This window comes from Crinia signifera, chromosome 6 (genome assembly GCF_055691185.1).
Source record: "Crinia signifera chromosome 6, ASM5569118v1, whole genome shotgun sequence".
NCBI classification, from domain to species: Eukaryota; Metazoa; Chordata; class Amphibia; order Anura; family Myobatrachidae; genus Crinia; species Crinia signifera.
Genome location: NC_139222.1, coordinates 43,459,250 through 43,482,479, shown reverse-complemented (window position 1 = coordinate 43,482,479; position 23,230 = coordinate 43,459,250). Strand labels below are relative to the sequence as shown.

Genomic DNA, 23,230 nt, shown 5'->3' with positions numbered 1-23,230 from the left:
ACAACCAGTGGCGTAACTATAGCCCCATTACCCACTGCCATCTGCCCCTGCTGCCGGCGCTTGCGTCTGCGCTGGGTCCCGGCTCTCCCGGCTACTGCTGTTAATAAAAAAAAGTGACACTCGAAAAATGGCTGCCCCCATACTGCAGACAGTTTTTGAGGATGCTAGAGGAGGCGGCAGTTTCACTTTTCATTAGCACCAGTAGCCGGGAGAGCCGGGACCCGCAGACGGATGCGGCAGGAGGTAACGGCCGCACGGGGGGTTTGTGTTGTTAACCCCACTGGGGGGGGGGGGGGGGGGGGGCGCTGCCAACATTTGCGGCAGGGGGCGCTAAATTAATAGTTACGCCACTGACAACAACACTAATTACCACCCAGTTTATCAGAATCCCATTATTCACCACTGAAGGCCTGACTTATGCTGGGTACACACCAGAATGATGTAGGTCATTAGCAGATTGTAAGATGATTGTACGATCGGCTCACGATCTGTTGGAGGACATGAGATTGTAAGATGATTGTACGATTGGCTCATGACCTGCACACGATCTGAATACGATCTGATCTCAACCTGTATGTCACACGTAGCCGCGACGGAGCGCGGCGGGTACAGTACTCACCCGTCCGCGCCCGCTAGCGTGTGCAGGTCTCGGTCTGCGGTGTGCGGGTAGCAGCAGCTCCAGGTGGGGATGGCAGCAGGGGAGCGTCGGGTAGCGGCGTCCTTGCAGATAGCGGCGCCGGGAGGCCGGCGTCGCCATCTTGGTTAAGGGCAGGAGACAGATTGGCCCAGAGTGGAGGTTCCCTCCTCTTCCTGCGCTGACAGCCAATGGCAGCCGCCCCCTGGGGATATAGGGGATCTGCCTAGGCTGATCAGTGTCAGTGCAATGAGTCTTTGGAGTCATTCACAACTCCTAGCTGATTCCCGGATCCTGGCTCTTTCTCTCCTGACTCTGGTGCCTTGCTCCCTGCATCTTTCTACAAGGAAGTTTTCTCCTGACACCAATGCTGCAAGTCCTACCTAGTGCTTGTTCCTGCTTGTGTCCCAGAATTACCCTGCTCAGCTTTCCGCTGTCCTCCTTCATTCAACTCAGTCATTCCATCATCTTTCAGTCCTCCGGATCCATTTCTTCTATCATCAAATCAACCTCTTTCCGGATCTTCCTCTATGTACTCTGGCTCATCAAGTATACGTTTCCAGATTTACCTGCCCGTTGTTAGTATTGTGCTGGACTCTATTTAAGTTATCCAACTGTCACTTAAAGAAGTATTTGAGTGAAGTTTATCATTTATGAAATCCGTTATTAAACCGGCACGTTTCAATCCTACTCCTCCTGGTCCGTCTCCAGTTCCTGTGCACCACACGACTCCATCCAGCCCTTCAGCCGTGACACTGTAAACAGCTGAATGGTCATTTCCAGATCCTACCTGCAGCAGGTAGGATCTGTCAAGTGACCAAACGTCCCGAAGGGTTGCGCATCGGTTCGGAATCGAATCTGAAATGGCCCAAAACATGCCCAATTTACATACAATCGCTGAGGCCAAATCGTACTGGCGTGTACCCTACATTAGAGCATTTGTAGCCTCTTTCCATGGCCAGAAAACAAATGTGTACCTCTGCCTATATTTAGATTTGGCCACATCTATATAACAGAATCAGTAGCATTCACTGGTTTCAGCAGCCAATGTCATTTTCAGTGTGTATTTACCCCTACAAAGTCTGCTGGATCCCAGGATGTGACCACTCTGAATAGGTCACAGTTACGTCTATACACCTGCAGAGCTGTTACATTACATGTATGTGCCCAGCTATTCTCAGTCAGCCATAAGTGGGGATATGACTAATAACCATGTAAATCAGAATCGCCTGTACTAAGGGGCATGTGCAGGTTGCGGTGTGCGAGCTGTACATTATAGGCTGTAAGATCTGTACACAGACAGAATTACATTGTGCTGTACACAGGGTCAGGTTCTGATAGCTTGTACCATTGTCACCTCAACCAGTGATTATACAGGTCATCTGGCTCCTACAGAACATAAACAATTACTGATAAGCTACTGTACATGGGACAAATAACCAAACAGAACTCACCATGTTGTGTCACTTTGTGCTGAAGATCCACAGCTGGTCCCATAAGACTGATCAGCCTGAGGACCTCTATGGTCACATCCACCGCTGCTTCCTCTCCATAAGTATCTATGAGAAGGTTTTGTGTGCTAACATAATCTGCCTTTTCCAGGCGCCCACGTGGGATGGGACTTTGGTCATCATAGCAGAAATCGGACAACCTGTTCTTAAACCGTTTGTAGTCATCATGTGTCAGATCTGCCAGAGCATCGTACAGAATGTCCCCAAGTGTCCTGTTCCTCTGGCACTGAGCCCCTGCAAAGTACAGAGAACACGGAGGCTGATTGTGACAGGTGACCATCGGCTGCCCTGCTTAAAAAAAACTATCATGCCCAGCTTTAAAAGGGGCAAGAATTTACGAGACTTATTAGTTAAAACTGATATAGAAAAAAAAACCTCCGTCCACATTGTTCAATTTCCAATCCAAGAAACAAGGCTGCTATAAGTGCCCTTCCTGCAAAACTTCCAGCTATATGGAACCAGGAGGACATGATTTTAAACATCCACAAACGGGCCAATGTTTTAAAATTAAACACGTTTTAAACTGTAGGATGTCTTACATTATCTATATAATCATATGCCCATGCGGCAAATATTATGGAGTCTTAGAGAACGTATGGCCATGTCAAGTGTCAACCAACCGGTCGCTAGACATTTAAACAGCATGGCCACACACTCGCAAGCCTCAGATGCAAAATTATTGACCATATTCCCCCCCTTAGTAGGGGAGGTGATCGTCAAAAATTGTTAACACAGCAACGTCCTGTGACGTCGGCTCCGTACTGCTGCCCGGCTTACTCTCCAACTGCTGTTCCCGTTCGGTTTCCTGACACGGTGCCTTCATCCATGGTGATTCCAGTGGGGGTTCGTGGTCTCCGGCGGTGCCCTGGCGTGGTGCTAGGAGTTTTGCCTGGCTTTCAAAATTGAACATACCTTGTGGTACCCAGCCCACAGTGTTGATTGACTTGGTACGGGTACTTTGTTGCTCATACTGTTTTTTAGCTCTAAATAAATATCATCTTTTATGCACTATGGAGCGCCCCTCCTGTTCTTTTTTCTAACAGATGCTCTTTCCTCTCATGAGTTCCGGGAGTCTTTGGAGGAGGCTGCAGTCCATATATTGGACTTAGTGCTGCAAGCTACAGTGTGGACCCTGTTTAGCCCTTTCAGCTAGTGTGGAACCTTTTAATTAGCGCCGTACATCCATCACCTGCCCTTGTCTTTCCATATATATATATATATATATATATATATATATATATATATATATATATATATATATATATATATATAATAAGATAATAAGACTCAAGTTCGCGCTAAATGCAGTAGCCGCAGCTCTATAGGACCTCCATGTTATCGGTGGGCAAAGGGTGACAAATATTTTAAAGATAGAGCACGCTTATATTTTTTGCCACCACCAATGTATTGAAATTATGATTGTGGTAAAACAATAAAATAAAAATAGTTTTTCATATTTTTTTTTACATTTGTAGGTTCCTACAGCAAGGAGCTACTGTTGGTCTAGTGCTATTTATACCTGGTGTGAAACCCGAAAAGGGCTTCAAAACTTAAGCATGTGAGTCACTTCCGTGTGTCACTGACACGCAAATCACTTCCGGAATAACGTGTGCAACACAGAAACACAAATTTGCTGAAATATAAATGACCAAACAACTCGGCAATTCCTGTATTTATGCAAACAGGTCTGGAGCACCGCACCACCAACCTGCAGGCATCCCTTAAATGCTGAACACCGGCATTGACTGGAACACCTGAAGCGGAAGTGACCGCTGATGCCGCCGGACCACATAGAGGAAATAGAGGCATGCGGGAACAGATACCCACATGAGTGGTTCCGCTTGAATATTACAATTGATGCCCGCTGATGTTGTACTGTGTATGAGGGGGCGAACCAGATAGAGAATGTATGCTAATGAGTTCCCTTTAGCCGGGTGTCACACGAAGCATCATTTTGCACACGAATACAATGAAAACACAAAATCTAGATGTTGCACAAAAAATCACACAAATAACAGCATATGTAAATATAAGTACAATACTATGACTAATATTATAAAAAATAAAAAATAGGTTTGTCAAGCGAGTGTCACAGTCCAGAGCACCACTGTAAAAAAAAGGTAATAGACTGATAACTGACATTACTGTCTGTCAGCTGATACAACAAACCGTCATCTGATGAGAAAATCTGTGAAAAAGCTCAAGTCCACAAGCACAGTATCGTGGGTATAAGGACTGCCACCGGTCTAGTGTAAAAAAATATTTAAGGGATTATGCTCATTGAGGTCAAATGGTGCCACCATATTGAGTTGGTGGATCTACTTGGCCTCACGTTTTTTAAGGATTAGAGTCCTGTCACCTCCCCTAGGTAGGGATGGCACCCAATCGATAATCCGGCATTTTATGGAGGCCACTTGGTGCTTGTATGCCACACAGTGTTGTGCCACTGGTTTGTCAGAACTTGCCTTGTTGATGGCGCTCCTATGGTTGGCCATCCTTTCACGAAAGGTACAGCTGGTAAGGCCCACGTAGGTCAGCCCGCAAGGGCAATGTAGCAGGTAAATAATGAAGTCCATAAGACAGTGCAATTTGAACTATAACCCTCTATAACAAGAAAAGTGCACAACATAGATTAAGAATATGCAGACATGAAACATAACAAATATGTTGTGCACTTTTCTTGTTATAGGGGGTTGCCCAGCAACCGTCCGGCCGGCTGAGGCTGCTGAACTGGTGTGCATCATGACGTCATTGGGAAGGGACCGAACCATCGGGGAAGGATGCAGGGATGGGCGGACGATAGCCGTTGCAATCCTGACACGGTGGGGGTAAGGTATTTAAGTTTGTTTTGTATGTTTGCACCCTTGAGCCTGAGGATGAGCTAATAAAGCTCGAAACGTTGCTTAAAGTATTCTTGATCTCCATGTCAGTTATTTATCTTTTCAAGACCCGCGAGTGCCTGTGTATCTACAACTACATTGCCAGAGTTTGGTTATCCTGGAGATCAGTGCACCTGGGCCCTTATCCTTGAGGAGGAACATAGGAGTGCCGGTCTTTGTGGACATATTATTGGTACTGACACAAGAGCAGTTTTGTCCTGCACTGTGTGTCATTACATGACTGAGCAACCCTGCTACTCAGCTTACACCTCTACTCCAGTATGTCACCCTGCCGACAGCATAACAGATCGCAGCATCCTAAGTATGCAAGATCACACTGGATACAAAGTGTGACGTTACCAGTGGGAGAAACTTGGATGCAGAATCAATTAGATTCAAGAAAAATCTTTCCCAAACAGGTGGTCAAGAAACTAATGAGCAACTATATCTCAAACTATTGAGACTTAGAAAAAAGGAAATTGATTATTACCTGCACGGGGTTACCCTCTCGGATTAAAACAAGGGGGGTTTAATTCCGAGAGGATTCCGGAACAGGAATGCACCCACTATCGGCAAGAACAACCCGGAGTTCTGCCGTAAGTGGGTAGCCATACTGAACAAATGCAGCCTGAATTTAATCCTTTTGGTGATACCAGAGGCTACAAGAGAATTAGTTACCATTAAAGAGAAAATTACCCAATTTGAAGCTGTACATTTGAATTCAATCAAAGAGGATAGTCAGACTGATTGGCTTGAGAAATTATCAGTACAAGTCGACAGCTATCAACGTGAGCTTGTAAAATTCAAGCGTAACAAGCTGGAAAGTGTCCAAGAGGGACTAAACAGACAATAACGTCTATACGTGGGTGCATAATACCCCTACAGGTCCCTTCCGTAAGGAAAGAAAGAATTGGAGAAATCGTAAAGCCTGGGGTGATACCGACACCTCAAGTGGGGGCTTTTCAACACCTAGTGCGTCCGAAGACACCTCCAAAGAAAATAAACCCCCTTTAGGGTTAAATACCCCAGCGCGAGGCGCCAGGAAAGCAAACCAATCAGAAGAGGGGGCCAATGACTTCGGATCAACAAGAACAAAGAAAAGAGAAAAACCAAAGCAACATAGTTCTCAATCTATCTGATCGTGAACTCTCTGACGTTGAGATGACTGTGCTGAGTAAAGGGTTAAACTTCGTGCCCTCAAAGGGATACGATGATTTTCAATGACATATAGGGTGACATTCTATGGGATGAGATAATCAGACTTTTGCGATTTTTTTCTCAAAAACGGCAGAAATCGCATTTTTTTCCATTTTCGCATATTTAATGAGGTGCGAAAATGTGAAAAAAGTGCGATTTTGGCCAACAAGTTGGACACACTGGAAATGCGATGGCTGCTTTTCGCAGCACATCGCATCCAGATGTTTTCACATGAAAAAGTATACAAATCGCATATTAAATGGTATGCGATTTGTATAAAGTGTGTCTATAATTCGCCCAAAAATCAGACCAGGTTCTGATGGGCGAATTAGCCAGAACCCTGCACAGATCGCAATGATCTGTGCAGGGTTCTGGTGAAAAAAAAAGTTTAAACAGTTAAAATAAAATAAAAACCAGTGCGGGGTCCCCCGCCAGAGCATAACCAGCCCCGGGCTCATTGAGCCGGTGCTGGTGACATAAAATCAGGGTCCCCGACAAATAGGGGTCCCCTTGATTTAATGAAACCAGCACCAGGCTCAAGGTCCGGCGCTGGTTCCCGAAATACGGGGGACAAAATTACTAGGGGTCCCCCGTATTTTAAGAACCAGCACCAGACCCAACCAGCCAGCAGAGTAATGCCACAGCCGGGGGACAACTTATTATAAAAGGTCCCGCGGCCAAAGCATTATCCCCCTGGTTGGTCAGCATGGGCAGGGGTCCTGGGGAAGTGGGGACCCCCCCAATGAAGGGGTCCCCCCCCTCCAGGACTTACCAGCCCATGCTGAAAGTCCGGGGCTGTCCCCGATGCCCCTGGGCGGTGGGCATCGGGCTGATGTAAAGTGTAAAAAATAGAATAAAAACTATTGTTTTCTACTGTAGAACTATGAGTCCCAGCAAGCCTACCCCGCATGCTGGGACTTGGAGAACCACAAGTCCCAGCATGCGGGGCATTAAAGGGCCCGCTGGCACTTGTAGTTCTACAGTACAAAAAATAGTTAAATAAAACACACTGACACCCTGAAAAATAAAAGTTTAATACACACATAACACACACACTGATACTAACCTACCTTGAGCCCGTACGTCGGTCCCTGGATCCTGGGTCCGGGGCTCCTGGACAGAAGAGTCCGGTTCTGGGGCCTTGGTCCTGGTTCCGGGGCTGGTCCGGGGTCCTGGGCTCCAGGGCTGATGTTTCCGGGGTCCAGGATCCGAAGAAGTCCAAAAGGGGTTCCTAAGGAAGGAAATCCTACTCACCTGGTCCCTGGCGACGACCTCGGCATCTTCTCCGGCAGACGCGCTGCTCCCGGCTGGTACCCGCTCACGGACTGGAGAGGCGCAGAGATGTTCATCTTCCGCGCCTTTCCTCCGAATGATTCTATTGGCCGCCTAGCGGCCAATCAGGAGCCGACTTTTTTGGACTTCTTCGGATCCTGGACCCCGGAAACATCAGCCCTGGAGCCCAGGACCCCGAACCAGCCCCGGAACCAGGACCAAGGCCCCGGAACCGGACTCTTCTTTCCAGGAGCCCCGGACCCAGGATCCAGGGACCGACCTATGGGCTCAAGGTAGGTAAGTATCAGTGTGTGTGTTATGTGTGTATTAAACTTTTATTTTTCAGGGTGTCAGTGTATTTTATTTAACTATTTTTTGTACTGTAGAACTACAAGTGCCAGCGGGCCCTTTAATGCCCCGCATGCTGGGACTTGTGGTTCTCCAAGTCCCAGCATGCGGGGTAGGCTTGCTGGGACTCATAGTTCTACAGTAGAAAACAACAGTTTTTATTCTATTTTTACACTTTACATCAGCCCGATGCCCACCGCCCAGGGGCATCGGGGACAGCCCCGGACTTTCAGCATGGGCTGGTAAGTCCTGGAGGGGGGGGACCCCTTCATTGGGGGGGTCCCCACTTCCCCAGGACCCCTGCCCATGCTGACCAGCCAGGGGGATAATGCTTTGGCCGCGGGACCTTATATAATAAGTGTCCCCCGGCTGTGGCATTACCCTGCTGGCTGGTTGGGTCTGGTGCTGGTTCTTAAAATACGGGGGACCCCTAGTCATTTTGTCCCCCGTATTTCGGGAACCAGCGCCGGACCTTGAGTTTGGTGCTGGTTTCATTTAATCAAGGGGACCCCTATTTGTCGGGGACCCTGATTTTATGTCACCAGCACCGGCTCAATGAGCCCGGGGCTGGTTATGCTCTGGCGGGGGACCCCGCGCTGGTTTTTTTTTATTTTAAAATGCGATTTCCTGCAAACGTGCGATTTTCAGACATGAAAATCGCACATTTTCAGGACTAAAGAAATCGCACCAACTCGCACCTATTCGCACTATTTGGCCCGTTTTTCGCATCTCATTAAATATGCGAAAAACGGGCCAATCTTGCGATTTTCAAAAGTGCGATGTGGTGCGATATAAAAACATGCGCATTTATCTCAATCCATAGAATGTCACCCATAGACTCTTTTAAATTCAACAGGAAACTCAGATTGAGAGAACATTTTGACAAAAAGTCGACAGTACCATCGACACCACAGGTGTCGGCAGAAAAAATTCTACCTATCAAGAAGTCTTCTACTTTTGATCCTATTACGAATAACCAAGCCCTCAAAAGCTTCAACAAAGTGCTTGATTACCAAATATATATATATATCTCGTCACAATAGTGTTTTATGGCACCCTTGAATATTTTTAAATTGGAATAATTCCTGTCTTTCCTCAATCCTTATTTAACCAATTTGTACACAATAGGAATTTTCATTCATGTATAAAACATTTATTAATACAAGCATAAAAACAGTAAAACAAACTTTTCTTAGTTAATTCTTGTCTTTAGTAGTGTTATCCTTTAATTATGGATGATATCAAAAACCCAACGCTTTTCGTCTCATCAAGAGACTTCATCAGGGGTGTGCCAATTATTTTGTAATAATCTGGAAAAGTCTTTATAGTGATATAGACTGGATATGTCTTCTCAATTTGTTGTGGTATTTCAGGAGATTTTTTAGTTATTTCTCTGTTATTGGAAGCTCCTTAGTTCCTTTCAGTTATTGGAAGCTTGGATGTAAATCCTTATACAGTATGTCAATTTTTCTGAACAAACCGTTCATAAACGGGTTATGCTGACATTACTCTATTGTTTTTTTTGTTTTTTTTTTACATATAATCTTTATTTCATTTTCAATATAAAAGAGAAAAAGAAAAAAAAAACACATAAGCGCTAAAGAACATGACAAACAAAGAATAACAAAGATACAAAAACATCTGTGGTACAGTCTTAATTTCGTAAAAAAGGCAGGGTCGGGCTTGGTCAAGCTTGGTCAAACAGATTCCATACTGAATACTCAACAAACCTGTTGGATTAAATACAGGTAGACTCCATGGGGCGAAATTAGGTCGCCGACAGGGACCCGCATTGGGGGTGATCTTTACAAGATATGCTTTAAGTTCATAGTGGAACGTGGCGGCCAGATAGGTACTATGGGGTGGAGGCTGATCCTTAGCTTTCCACTTACATGATCGGGGGGAGCTGGATTGTCGAGTAGTCCTATGGCCTGGTTATACAATTTTACAGATACTCAGAGTGAAAATAAACATATAAACAAACAATGATCAAAAAAATTACGCAGTGTTATCGATAATGTAATACTATACAAACACAATCTGGATATATTCGAATATAGATATACTTAGGTTTTTACACTACTATATCTCACCAAATGGGGTAGAAAGGAAATAGACACGTGGTGCAGGGGGAAAGAAACCAATGAATAAACACAACAACCATAAGAGGGGCAGGAACCCCAAAAAATACAATCATAATTAAAGAACAATAAAGAATTTACGTATTTCAATAGTGCCAATATCTGGAAGATCTCCATCTATCCCATACTACATTAAATTTCCCTAGTGTATTCCTACTTAGGTGCAAATATTTCTCTTGGGTGCAAATATAATTAACCAGGCCAATCCAGCTGTTAATTTCAGGGCTTTTTGCTGCCAACCATGTTCTTGCGATGATCATTTTGGCTATAGCCACAAGATTTATAAGATATTTTTTTTCACTACCAGATATCCCTACTTCATCTACAATATTCAGGATACAGCTTTTCAGGGATAAAGCTTCTCTAGGGATCCCTGTCTCCACCATAATATCCATTACTTGCCTCCAAAACGCTGCCACTTCCTGGCACTCCCATAATAAATGTAGAAAAGAACCAGGTAATGATCTGCATTTCGGGCACATCAATGAAGCATCAGGTCTAAATTTGACAATTCGATTCGTGGAAAGATATGCTCTGTGTAAGACAAACAATTGGACCTGCTGTACTCGAATAGAGTTGGTGGATAGCGATACTGATGACGTGGCTATTTGCCATTCCTTATCGCTTAGGGGGCCTACCTCGCTTTCCCAATTTCCTCTTAGATGCAACATATTTGTGCATAGACGAGCCTTGTTAAGAAGCTTATAAAGTATGGCCACAGAGCTATATTTAGAGTCTTTTTTCAATAATTTTTTTAGCGGGGATTCCACCAGGCACAGGGGGGAGGAGGGGAGGAACTTATTTAGAAGACTTCGTAATTGCAAATAGCGGAAGAAAAATGTTTGCGGGACCCCAAACTCCTCTCTAAGCTGCACAAAGGACTTCAAGCAACCATCTTTATATAGCTGACCCACTGACTGTATCAGGTACGCCCCCCAGGTGGCCTTTAATTGCAAGGTCGCCATCGCTCCCCTATCGCCTAATTCCCCTATAGGATATTCCGGATCCAACTCCATAGATCCAAGCAGTGAATTGGCCTCTCTCCACACCTTTATGGCTTGGACTATAATGGGTGGGTCTCCTGCTCGAGTATGCCCCCCAAGGAGTTTCGACAGGGGACTAGTTCCTGGGGAGGATGAATGTACCAGGGTCGCTAACTGGTCCGCGTTTGGATGTGGGCTTAGCCAAGGCCTCAGTTGAATTAATTGAGCCGCGATATAATACCTCCTAAAATCCGGTAGCGCCAAGCCCCCCTCTTGCTTGTCTTGCATTAAGATTTGCATTTGCAATTTAGGTCTGGAGTTATGCCAAATAAATGATGACATGATACCATTAATTCTTCTAAAGATCGCTTTGGGAAGATAAACTGGGACCTGTTGGAGAACATACAAAAATTTAGGGAGAATAACCATTTTTATTAAGTTCACCCTGCCCGTTACAGTAAGCGGCAAACGATTCCAGACCCTACATTTTTTTATTAACTGATCTATTATTGGGAGTATATTCAGGGGGATAAACGCACTGGGGTCTTTGGAGATCCAAATTCCTAGATATTTGAAAGTAGGGACCCATTTCAAAGGGAGTGGATGGGGGGCCGCAAGGGAACCTGGAACATCAACATGGAGTGCATGAGATTTCTCCCAATTTATCTTAATCCCAGAGTGGCTACCAAATTCCCCCAAAGTCTTGAGTACCACTGGTAGGTCGGACTTATAATCAGCCAAGTAAATTAATATATCGTCTGCAAAAAGTGAAACAATATCGCTATCTTCACCAGCCCTAAAGCCTTTGATATTTGAGTGCTTCCTAAAAATACAGGATAGCGGTTCCACTGCCAGGGCGAAGAGGACAGGGGACAGAGGACAACCCTGCCTAGTCCCCCTGGCAAGGGTGAAGGCCGGAGAGGTCCACCCATTCACTGATGCTCGGGCTGTGGGGGCAGAATATAACATTTGCAGCCATTTAATGAAGCTAGGGCCTATACCAACGGCCCGAAGTACGGACCAGAGATATGGCCATTCTAACGCGTCAAACGCCTTAGAGGCATCGAGCGAAATTATAGCTGAAGTTTCACCGGCATTTTGTGTATTCTGTAAATGGCAATACAATTTATGTAAGTTAAGGTTAGTGGATTTTCCTGGCATAAATCCAGTTTGTGCGGGATGAATTATTTTTAAAATATATCTGTTCAGCCTAGCAGCTAAGATTTTAGCCAGAATCTTTGCTTCTATTGGTATTAGCGATATCGGTCTATAAGAATCTAAGGACAATGGATCTTTCCCTTGCTTTAATATAATAATGATCTTTGCCTCTAACATAGATGGTGGGAGAATACCACTAGTAAAACAAGATGTCAGTGTTTCCCAGAATAGGGGGGCGATGACCTCCGAAAACTTTTTATATAGTTCCGCAGGTAGTCCATCAGTCCCGGAGGCTTTGCCTATCGGGAGATTACTGACTGCCGCCTTGATTTCCTCTATGCTTATTGGGGCGTCGAGTTCTGCCGACTCTACCTGATTAAGGGAGGGAAGATCGATTTTGGATAGGTAATTTTCTATTTCAGAGAGTGAACGTTCCAATTTGGAGGTATAAAGTTTACTATAATAACTCATAATTTCAAGCCCAATCTGGGCCGTAGTGTCCACTCTGGTGCCATCGTCTTTTTTAATACAATTAATGGTGTTAGGTGGACTTTCCGCTTTGGCCAAGAGCGCCAAATATCTACCCGGGCGGTCAGAATGCTGAAAAAATCTACGCTCCCGGTAAGACATAGAGCGAATATTATCCTCCTTTAAGCACTCCATCCATTCCCCTTGAGTCGCCAACCACTCTTGTCTATGAGAGTCCCTCCTAGTTGCCAAATACCTAGCCTCCTGTTCTATGGTTCTCTCTTCTAGTTTTTGACTTTTCGCCCTGCTAGCTTTTTTTATCTCGGCCACACGTTTTTTTAAGGTACCCCTAACATAGGCTTTAAAAGCATCCCACACTAGATCTGGTGAAGACGTACCTCGGTTTAGTTCCCAAAACTCCTCCCATTGGGCACCTAATGTTCCCTCTACTCCCAGGCGGTCCAACCAACTAGCGTCCAATTTCCAAAACCTCTGTCCCACGTCATGATTATCGCTAATAGATAAGATTAACGGAGCATGGTCTGAGACCCCTCTAGCCTTGTATTCGACCCCCTCAATCTGGGTTATAAAATTCTTGGACACCAAGGCGAGATCTATCCTTGAGAAGGTCGAATACGATGCCGAGTAACATGAATACTGCTTAGTATCTGGATTGCGGACTCTCCAAACGTCTATCCAGCCAAGTTCCTGAATAAAGGAAGAGAATCCTGTGTTACTCCTGGATAGAGCAGAGGTAGTTTGAGCAGTCCTCCATCTGTCTATATAAGGATCTGGGACATTGTTAAAATCGCCCATACAGACTATGCAGGACTGAGGAGATCCTGCTACAAACTCCACCGCTTTAACAAGGATTTCATAGGAAAAGGGGGGAGGGATATAGACAAACAACAACAGCATAGCTACATTATTAACCTTGCAATCGAGAAAGATAAATCGGCCCCCAGGATCCGACTGTACCCTCACACACTTAAATGCCAGCGTTTTCCTCACGAGGACAGAGATCCCCCGCGATGAAGATGTAAACGGAGCATGAAATATTTCTCCAACCCAGGGCTTTTTTAATGACAATAACTTCCCCCCAACCAAGTGTGTTTCGATTAAACACACAATATCGGCCTTAAGCTTTTGAAGTTGGCCCATTATCAGGGAGCGCTTAACTTTATCGTTCGCCCCTCTGACATTCCATGACAATATTTTAATCATTGAATTGTTGGGCTGATAATCTCTCCTTATATTTACTACCCCTCCATCGCGTGGGACCCTCGGCTCCCGTAGTACCCTGGAGCATACACATTGTTTGTTGAGAAAACCTTTTTTCCTTGACCAAGCCTTTGCCTCGACAACATACAAGAATATAAATACCACACACAAAAACCCCAACCTCCCCCCTCCCTGCATACCCTCCCCTTGAAGGCATACCTTAACTCCCCCCGCACCCACCCACCCTCAAAAAGAGAAGAAAAAAAAAAAAGGAAAAGAAAACCTGTTGTCTAGGGGCTAGCGATAAATACCCTATAGCCACTATAGTGAGGTGAGCTCCCCAGTTACACTAGAAGAAAACAAAACTGCCTAGCTAGTGGACAGCTGCCGAGTACCCGGTGCCCAACCGTCCAGCCATTTTGCTGCTTCTTCGGGGGTTGCAAAAAAATTTGTTTCCCCGTTGGCAGCCACCCTCAATTTAGCCGGAAAGAGCATTGAGTACTTCAGGTTACACTCTCGCAATCTTCGCTTAATCTCATTGAACCCAGCCCGGTCCTTCTGGACCTCCCGGGAATAGTCAGGAAAGACCGAGACCTTGCTGCCGTTATATTCCAATTGGCCCTTGGAACGTGTATGTCTGAGGATAGCGTCCCTGTCCTGGAAGTTTAGAAACTTCACTATTAATGTGCGCGGAGGGGCACCAGGGGGTAGTGGTCTTGAAGGGACACGATGGGCCCGCTCCACCGTGAACTGCCGAGAAAGGGCAGATTTCTCTAGTTCTTTCAACATCCACTGTTCCACACATTTAACCACATCATGGCCTTCCGTATGCTCGGGGAGGCCTACAAATCTTAAATTGTTTCTCCTCAGTCTACCCTCGACATCCGAAAGCTGATGGCGAACTTCGGATAGTTGTCGGGCCAATAAATCAACTTTGGTTGTCCAACGCTGATTAGTGTCCTCTACCGCAGATATACGGTCTTCCACGAGTTTCATCCGCTCGTTTGTTGTCCTTAATTCAGTCTTAACAGCGGCTATCTCTATTTGTATGCCATTTATTTGTTCTGAGATACGCTGCTCACTGCAGGTTATTGCGTCTAAGACCTGCTGAAGGGTTATTTCGCCAGCTGGCGGGGGACTTTTGCTTTTGCAGGGTGTAGTTTGGGGGGTGGTTGCTGGGGTATGGACTGGGTTGCCCTGGGTACGGGCATACTTTTCTAGGCGAGCAGCTGCCGCTGCCGTCCCGGTTTTCCCCATTGCCACAGATATTACGGGGTATTAGCCTCTAGGAGTGATGCAGCCTATTCACAATGAGCGCTGTATTATTTATAAGCCTGCACCAAGGCTAAATGACAGTTTGTATATGGGGAGCGAATGAACAATATTCTCAGAGTAGAAAAAGCAACACCAGGCTCCTGTACCCGGCCTCCGAGTGTTATACAGTCCCGACTTAGGCTTTTGGCAATCAGTCAACACGGCAATGAAAAAAACTGTTCAATGCAGCATATAAAATCAACGTAGCATAGGCAGTACTTTACCCAGCACAGAATTTCGGGCAATCCAATATCCCCTGCTGTCCTGGCCCCCAGTGGATTTCGCTGCTTGCCCGATGCACCGCTCCAAAAGCCAGTCTATTCGGTGGGGCTGCAGCGTCTCCAGCAGGACCCGTGTCTGCTGCTTCCCCCTCACTCCCCCGTCAGCGTCTGCACGCGGCGTTCTGCCTTCCAAGGCGCCGCTTCACTTCCGGGGCTGACAGCACGCCGCCGCCACAGATCAACGCAGCCGGACAGCTGATCGCTGCGCTGCTTCTCCAATGCCCGACAAGAGGCACTCAAGCCCGGTCACGCCGACAGCGCTCACCCGGTAGGCAGATACAGCAGGATTTCGATCCCGGGGAGCTCACGCGTGTGTGCTCACCCTCTCACCTCCGTGGCCACCGACATTACTCTATTGTTATTCACTCCTGTACATATATATGATTCCAGAGATATGTATATCACCCAATTTGGAATATAATCTTTTATTATTCCTCAAAAAGTAGGTGTATAGTCGCAACTTTTAAGTTTAGATCAAGTTCCTTGCTTTTTGGTCTTTGAGGAGCACACATGCACTGGCCCTATAAGTGATCTCCTCCATATTTTGTCATTGATCTAATCTTAAAAGGTGCGACTATACACCTACTTCTTGAGGAATAATAAAAGATTATATTCCAAATTGGGTGATATACATATCTCTGGAATCATATATATGTACAGGAGTGAATAACAATAGAGACAACCACAGTGGACCCCTAGATAGAGGGGGCCCAGGGGAACTGACCCGCTGTGCCCCGCCTTAATAAGGCCCTGCTTGTTACTAGGTTATGTGGTTTAGTTTCTACTGTTGCAACTTTGCTGCTTTTATATCTGATGTTTACTTGTTATAAATATTTATGTTCTATCCAGGCAGCTACTTGGTCCATCTTACCTCCCAGGTTTTCTACGTACGGCACCGTAATGAAATCGGATCGCATCGCATCGTACACATACACGATATTGAACGATGCGATGCGATCCGATTCGATTTCCCATAGGAAACAATGTGAAATGGCTCAATTTAGCCAAATTCTCATAGGAACAATAGTAAATGGGCCAAAAACACCCCTGAACATTGAAATGTCCCCCCAAAAGTAGTTGACGCCACCCCGCCATCAACGTGAACCCGAAGCGTGGCGAGCGCAGCGAGCCCGCGAGGGGCGGCGGTACGCGTCCTCCGACCTTTTCATGCCCTACTATCCACGTCGGCGTGGAGTGAGAATAGAATAGTGTGGCGAGCGCAGCGAGCCACCGAGCCCGAAGCGTGGCGAGCGCACGCGGATACCTTCACAGTTATACGCGTCCCCTCGCAGGCTTCCCAGGTGTCCATGGCGACGCGGACACCTGGGAAGCCCGCGAAGGGACGCTTTTACCTGTGAAGGTATCCGCGTCCCCTCGCGGGGCTCGCTGCGCTCGCCACGCTTCGGGCTCGGTGGCTCGCTGCGCTCGCCACACTATTCTATTCTCACTCCACGCCGACGTGGATAGTAGGGCATGAAAAGGTCGGAGGACGCGTACCGCCGCCCCTCGCGGGCTCGCTGCGCTCGCCACGCTTCGGGTTCACGTTGATGGCGGGGTGGCGTCAACTACTTTTGGGGGGACATTTCAATGTTCAGGGGTGTTTTTGGCCCATTTACTATTGTTCCTATGAGAATTTGGCTAAATTGAGCCATTTAACATTGTTTCCTATGGGAAATCGAATCGGATCGCATCGCATCGCATCGCATCGTTCAATATCGTGTATGTGTACGATGCGATGCGATCCGATTTCTCTACGGAGAATAGCATGGTGCGCAATTAACTTAGCGGGCGCCCAGATAGGAAACAAGTACCGAATTTTGGATAACTGATTATTCCGTAATTTGGAATATATTTATATCTGAATGAATCATGTCCTTGCATATATTTATTGCCAGTTACAGATATAGCCAGTAGGCTTCTAGCAAATAATAAAAGTCAATTTTGGAGACTATGGTGTTTGAATATTTGGATAAGGGATACTCAACCTGTATCTGATGCCATGGTTTATTGTCCTGAAGCACCCGATTTCCCAATTATTGCTGACTTGGGAGGGGGATGTCATGCTGCATTGGGAGTAATTAAATAGCCCCTGGAAAAGCTATTCACAGGATTAAATTTGGCTGTAATAGGATTCCCCCTTAAGTGTTGTGTATTTTACTTTATCTTCGTCCACAATTATTTGTACACGCCACAGGGTTTACACATACAGCTGCTAAATGTATGAAAAAAATATTTTGTATTGTTTATTTGGACCATTTAAATTGTCTGCCGACTTGGAGAAGACAGACAATAGAGGTCCTCCTGGACATCTAGTATCTGACAGAGGAGCGCAGCGTACCCATCGGTACACAGAATTGCTGATTCCAGGAGTGTAACTCCCCCTTGGCAACAAACATGTAACTCCCCCTTGGCAACAAACGTGTAACTCCCCCTGGCAACAAGTATATAACCACCCCTGGCAATGAGCATGGAACTCCCCTCGGCAATGAGCTTGTAACTCCCCTCTAGCAATGAGCATGTACCTGTAATTCCCCCCTGGCAACAAGGGTGTACCTCTATTCTGGCAACAAGTATGTAACTTCCCCCTTGCAATAAGCAAGTAACCCCTGGCAATGAGCATGTAACTCTCCCCTGGGGATGAACGTGTAACTCCCTTGGCAATGAGCATGTAACTTCCACCTGGCAACAAGCATGTAACGCTACCTTGGCAACAAGTATGTAACTTCCCCCTTGCAATGAGCAAGGAACCACCCTGACAATTTAGCAACCCTGCCTGAACATAGTACAAGGATTTTGGCCCAATTCAGCATGGATGTTACAGCAGCTCATCATACGCAATCAGCGGCGGCTCCTACCTTATTGTGGGACAGATGTACTAAGCTAAAAGTGATTAATGGGGAGTGATAAACAACCAGCCAATCAGCTCCTACCTGACATTTTTCAAACACAGTCTGTGACATATCAGGTCGAAATTTTTTATCACTTTAAAAGAAGCTCAGTGCATCTGGCTCAGTAGGAGTGGGGCTGCCGCTGGCCGCAATGCTGGCACACACTGTACACTACCGATGCTCATCTGCTGCTCCCCGGACTCTCGCAATCCTGGTTCCTGTACAGTTCACATGCGCAGTTCTGGCCTCGGTACAGTGCAAGCATATACCTCTGGTTCTATGGGCTACACCTGCCAATGGGACTGCCTTGGGTGACTTGCAGGTCGGACTTACACTAGGAAGTCACTTCCAGTCACAGGGAAGCCAGTGCAATCTCTCAGACTGCATCTGGCTTCACCAACACTGAGCGCAGTGATGCATTTTACCTGGGGATGCAGTCCTGCAGCCCATAGGTAAAAACGCCACTGTGTGCGATTCTTATGCAAGTAAATGCAGGAGGCAGTACCTATCACCTCCTGGCTGCAATCCACCTCCTGCCTCCCTACCACCCTCTGCCTGTATACCATCCACTGCCTGCATACCACCTCCTGCCAGCATACCACCTCCTGCCAGCATACCACCCCCTGTCTACATACCACCCCGTTTATACCGCCCTCTGCCTGCATACTGCCCCCTGCCTGCATACCGCCACCTGTATGCCACCCTCTACCTGCATACTGTCCCCTGTCTGCATACCACCACCTGCCTAAACACCATCCAGTGCCTGCATATCACCCCTGCTTGTACACTACCTCATGCCTGCATTCCACCTCCTGCCTGCAGAACAACTCCTTCCTGCACCACCCCCTGCCTGCATACTACCTCCTGCCTGCACACCACCTACTGCCTGCACCCCACCCCCTACCACATAGCTGCCTACCCTCCTGCATTCTGCAGGAGACTCCCTGAAATAACAGCAATCTCCCTCTCTCCCTCCTTAGTCTAGCAATCTCCCTCATGTCACTTAGCCCACATTACACTGTTACATTTTTGGGATAAAAGGAATGAGAGACAGATACATTTGCACAGAATCATCAGCACCATTTCCCAGTACATTACCAAGTATAGTAGCTCTTACTAACTGCTTTGGGGCTTATCTACATTTGTATATAAGTCATTTTAAAAGATTCCTTTCAGATGTAGCAGTACACACCCACGCTTCTAGGTGCCACGTTCACAATCTCTTTTCACAATCTCTCCATATATGGAACTAGACATACCCTTTGGGTGGAGCATGACACGCCCCCTCAGTGGGGCGCTGGGCAAAATTCTACTTAATCTCCCTGAAACTAGTTTTCAAAAGTAGGCAAGTATGCCCTACCAGCATACCACCATCTACCTGCATACTGCCCCCTGCCTGCATACCACCACCTGTCTAAACACCATCCCCTGCCTGCATATCACCCCTGCCTGTACACTACCTCATGCCTGCATACCACCACCTGCCTGCACAACACCCCCTGCCTCAGGGGCGGGCTGGGCCGGGGGGCAGGGTGCCATCTGCCCCCCAGGCCGCACTGGCAGGGCTGCTGCGGGCCGCGGCCGTGTCCGAGGCCACCTTCCCGTTTTTTTTTCACTGCCGGCGGCCATGTTCATGTAGTCTTTTAAATTATGTCTGAGGCCACAGGAACATGGCCGCCGGCCTCCACGACTACGTGGAGGAGGGCCGGCAGCCTATTCCCCCCTCCCTTATCCCCGTCGGCAGTGCCAGGCGCTGGGTGGGGACGTCATGACGATGATGCCTCCCACCCACGCGTCTGCAGACTCAGAGACTGGAGGCAGCGACAGGCAGGCAGGCCGCAGGACAAGTCGTGGGGGCCGCAGCAGGAGGCCGCACAGAGTATAATTGAAATTCCTGGAGCCGCAGTAGGAGAGGAGCCTGGGGATAAAACACAGTGAGTATTAAACACCTAAAACGATATATCTGTAGTTTCATGTATATTAATAATAATGCAATGACACCACAGGGTGCTCCCCCTGTATAATAATGTGTGTCATGGCATTACTATTATTATATTATACAAAGGAAGCAGCCTGTGGTGTCATGGCAATACTTTTATATTATACAGGGGGAGCAGCCTGTGGTGTCATTATTATTGTACAGGGGGAGCAGCCTGTGGTGTCATGGCATTATGCCATGACACCACAGGCTGCTCCCTCTGTATAATAATAATGCCATGACACCACAGGCTGCTCCCGCTGTATAATAATAATGCCATGACACCACAGGCTGCTCCCTCTGTATAATAATAATGCCATGACACCACAGGCTGCTCCCCCTGTATAATATAAAAGTAATGCCATGACACCACAGGCTGCTCCCTCTGTATAATAATAATGCAATGACGCCACAGGCTGCTCCCCCTGTATAATAATTTGTGTCATGGCATTACTATTGTTATATTATACAGCGGGAGCAGCCTGTGGTGTCATTGCATTATTATTATACAGAGGGAGCAGCCTGTGGTGTCATGGCATTACTTTTATATTATACAGGGGGAGCAGCCTGTGGTGTCATGGCATTATTATTATACAGAGGGAGCAGCCTGTGGTGTCATGGCATTATTATTATACAGCGGGAGCAGCCTGTGGTGTCATGGCATTAGTTTTATATTATACAGGGGGAGCAACCTGTGGTGTCATAATTGTTATTGTACAGGGGGAGCAGCCTGTGGTGTCATGGCATTATGCCATGACACCACAGGCTGCTCCCTCTGTATAATAATAATGGCATGACACCACAGGCTGCTCCCCCTGTATAATATAAAAGTAATGCCATGACACCACAGGCTGCTCTCTGTATAATAATAATGCAATGACACCACAGGCTGCTCCCTCTGTATAATATAATAATAGTAATGCCATGACACAAATTATTATACAGGGGGAGCAGCCTGTGGCATCATGGTATTATTATTATACAGGGGGAGCAGCCTGTGGTGTCCTGTCTTTTACGCAGGGGTGCGCTCTCCCCCGCCCCCCCTCCCCCCAGAAGCAGCATCAGATGGAGAGACAGCAACAATGGTGAGTTGCTGGTGGGAAATTTTGGCACTGTGGGGCATATATGTTTCTGGCACTGTGGGGGCATTTCTGGCACTGTGGGGGCATATGTGTATCTCGCACTGTGGGGGCATATCTGGCACTGTGGGGGCATATGTGTCTCTGGCTCTGTGGGGGCATATGTATATCTGGCACTGTAGGGGCATATGTGGCTCTGGCACTGTGGGGGCATAAGTGTCTCTGGCACTGTGGGGGCATATTTGGCACTGTGGGGGCATATGTGTATTTGGCACTGTGGCGGAACATCTGGCACTGTGGGGGAAAATCTGTAACTGTGGACATCACATTGTGCGGTGTAATGGGCATCATGGTATGGGGCATAATGGGCATTACGGTGTGGGGAGCATTGGGTAATTGCCATCAAAGTATGGGGTGCAATGGGCATCAAGGTGTGCGTCATAATGTGTAATTAGCATCACAATGGCAATCTGCAGGTACACAATACAATCATGGTACAGGCCATGCCCCCTTATGATAGGCCACACACATATCATAAGGGGGCGTGGCCTGTACCATGGGGGGGGGGGGTATGGGCCAGTGCTCTGGACTTGCCCCCTAGGCTAAAAGTTGCCAGCCAGCCCCTGCCCTGCCTGCATACCACCTCCTGCCTGCACACCACCTCCTGCCTGCACACCACCCCATGCCTGCACACCACCCCATGCCTGCACACCACCCTCTACCAGCATACCACCTTCTGTCTGTATACCGCCCCCCTGCCTGCATACTGCCCTCTGCCTGCATACCGCCCCCTGCCTGCATACTGCCCCCTGCCTGCATACTGCCCCCTGCCTGCATACCGCCTCCTGCCTGCATACCGCCCCCTGCCTGCATACCGCCCTCTGCCTGCACACCACCTTCTGCCTGCACACCACCCCATGCTTGCACACCACCCCATGCTTGCACACCACTCTCTACCAGCATACCATCCTCTGTCTGTATACCGCCACCCTGCATGCATACCGCCCTCTGCCTGCATACTACCCTCTACCTGCATACCGCCTCCTGCCTGCATACCGCCCCCTGCCTGCATACCACCACCTGCCTGCATACCGCCCTCTGCCTCCACACCACCTCCTGCCTGCACACCACCCCATGCCTGCACACCACTCTCTACCAGCATACCACCCTCTGTCTGTATACCGCCACCCTGCCTGCATACCGCCCTCTGCCTGCATACCACCCTCTACCTGCATACCACCCTCTACCTGCATACCGCCCCCTGCCTGCATACCGCCCCCTGCCTGCATACCGCCTCCTGCCTGCATACCGCCTCCTGCCTGCACACCGCCTCCTGCCTGCACACCGCCTCCTGCCTGCATACCGCCTCCTGCCTGCACACCGCCTCCTGCCTGCACACCACCTCCTGCCTGCACACCACCTCCTGCCTGCACACCACCTCCTGCCTGCACACCACCTCCTGCCTGCACACCACCTTCTGCCTGCACACCACCCCATACCTGAACACCACTCTCTACCAGCATACCACCCTAGGTCTGTATACCGCCCCCCCTGCCTGCATACCACCCCCTGCCTGCATATTGCCCTCTGCCTGCATGCCGCCCTCTGCCTGCATACCGCCCCCTGCCTGCACATCACCCCGTGCCTGCATTTGCATTTCTGAGATCAGAACACAGTTTATAGTAAAATCTTGACCATTAGTCATGATACTTCCCTGCGACAGCAGACCATGCAAGGTTAACTCAGGCTTGCAGTCACAATGGGGGCAGGTTCCTGGCCACGCCAAGGACTGCCCCGCAAGGCACAGTTTTCTTAACCTGGCAAGCCGCCGTGCACCAGCCAGGTGGAATAAGGTAACTTACTCTGGCTGCAGTCCCA

At 47.7% G+C, this 23,230-nt stretch overlaps 1 protein-coding gene across 1 annotated transcript in view; it reads right to left on the bottom strand.

The window, feature by feature from the left end:
- The window catches only part of LOC146007597 (NACHT, LRR and PYD domains-containing protein 3-like), a 92,134-nt gene that overhangs the window by 48,841 nt on the left and 20,063 nt on the right, over window positions 1-23,230 (bottom strand). Inside the window, exon 2 of the mRNA XM_083146072.1 lies at window positions 2,089-2,379. Within this exon, the coding sequence (XP_083002198.1) occupies window positions 2,089-2,379 (291 nt within the window). The remainder of the gene's footprint in view (window positions 1-2,088; window positions 2,380-23,230) is intronic.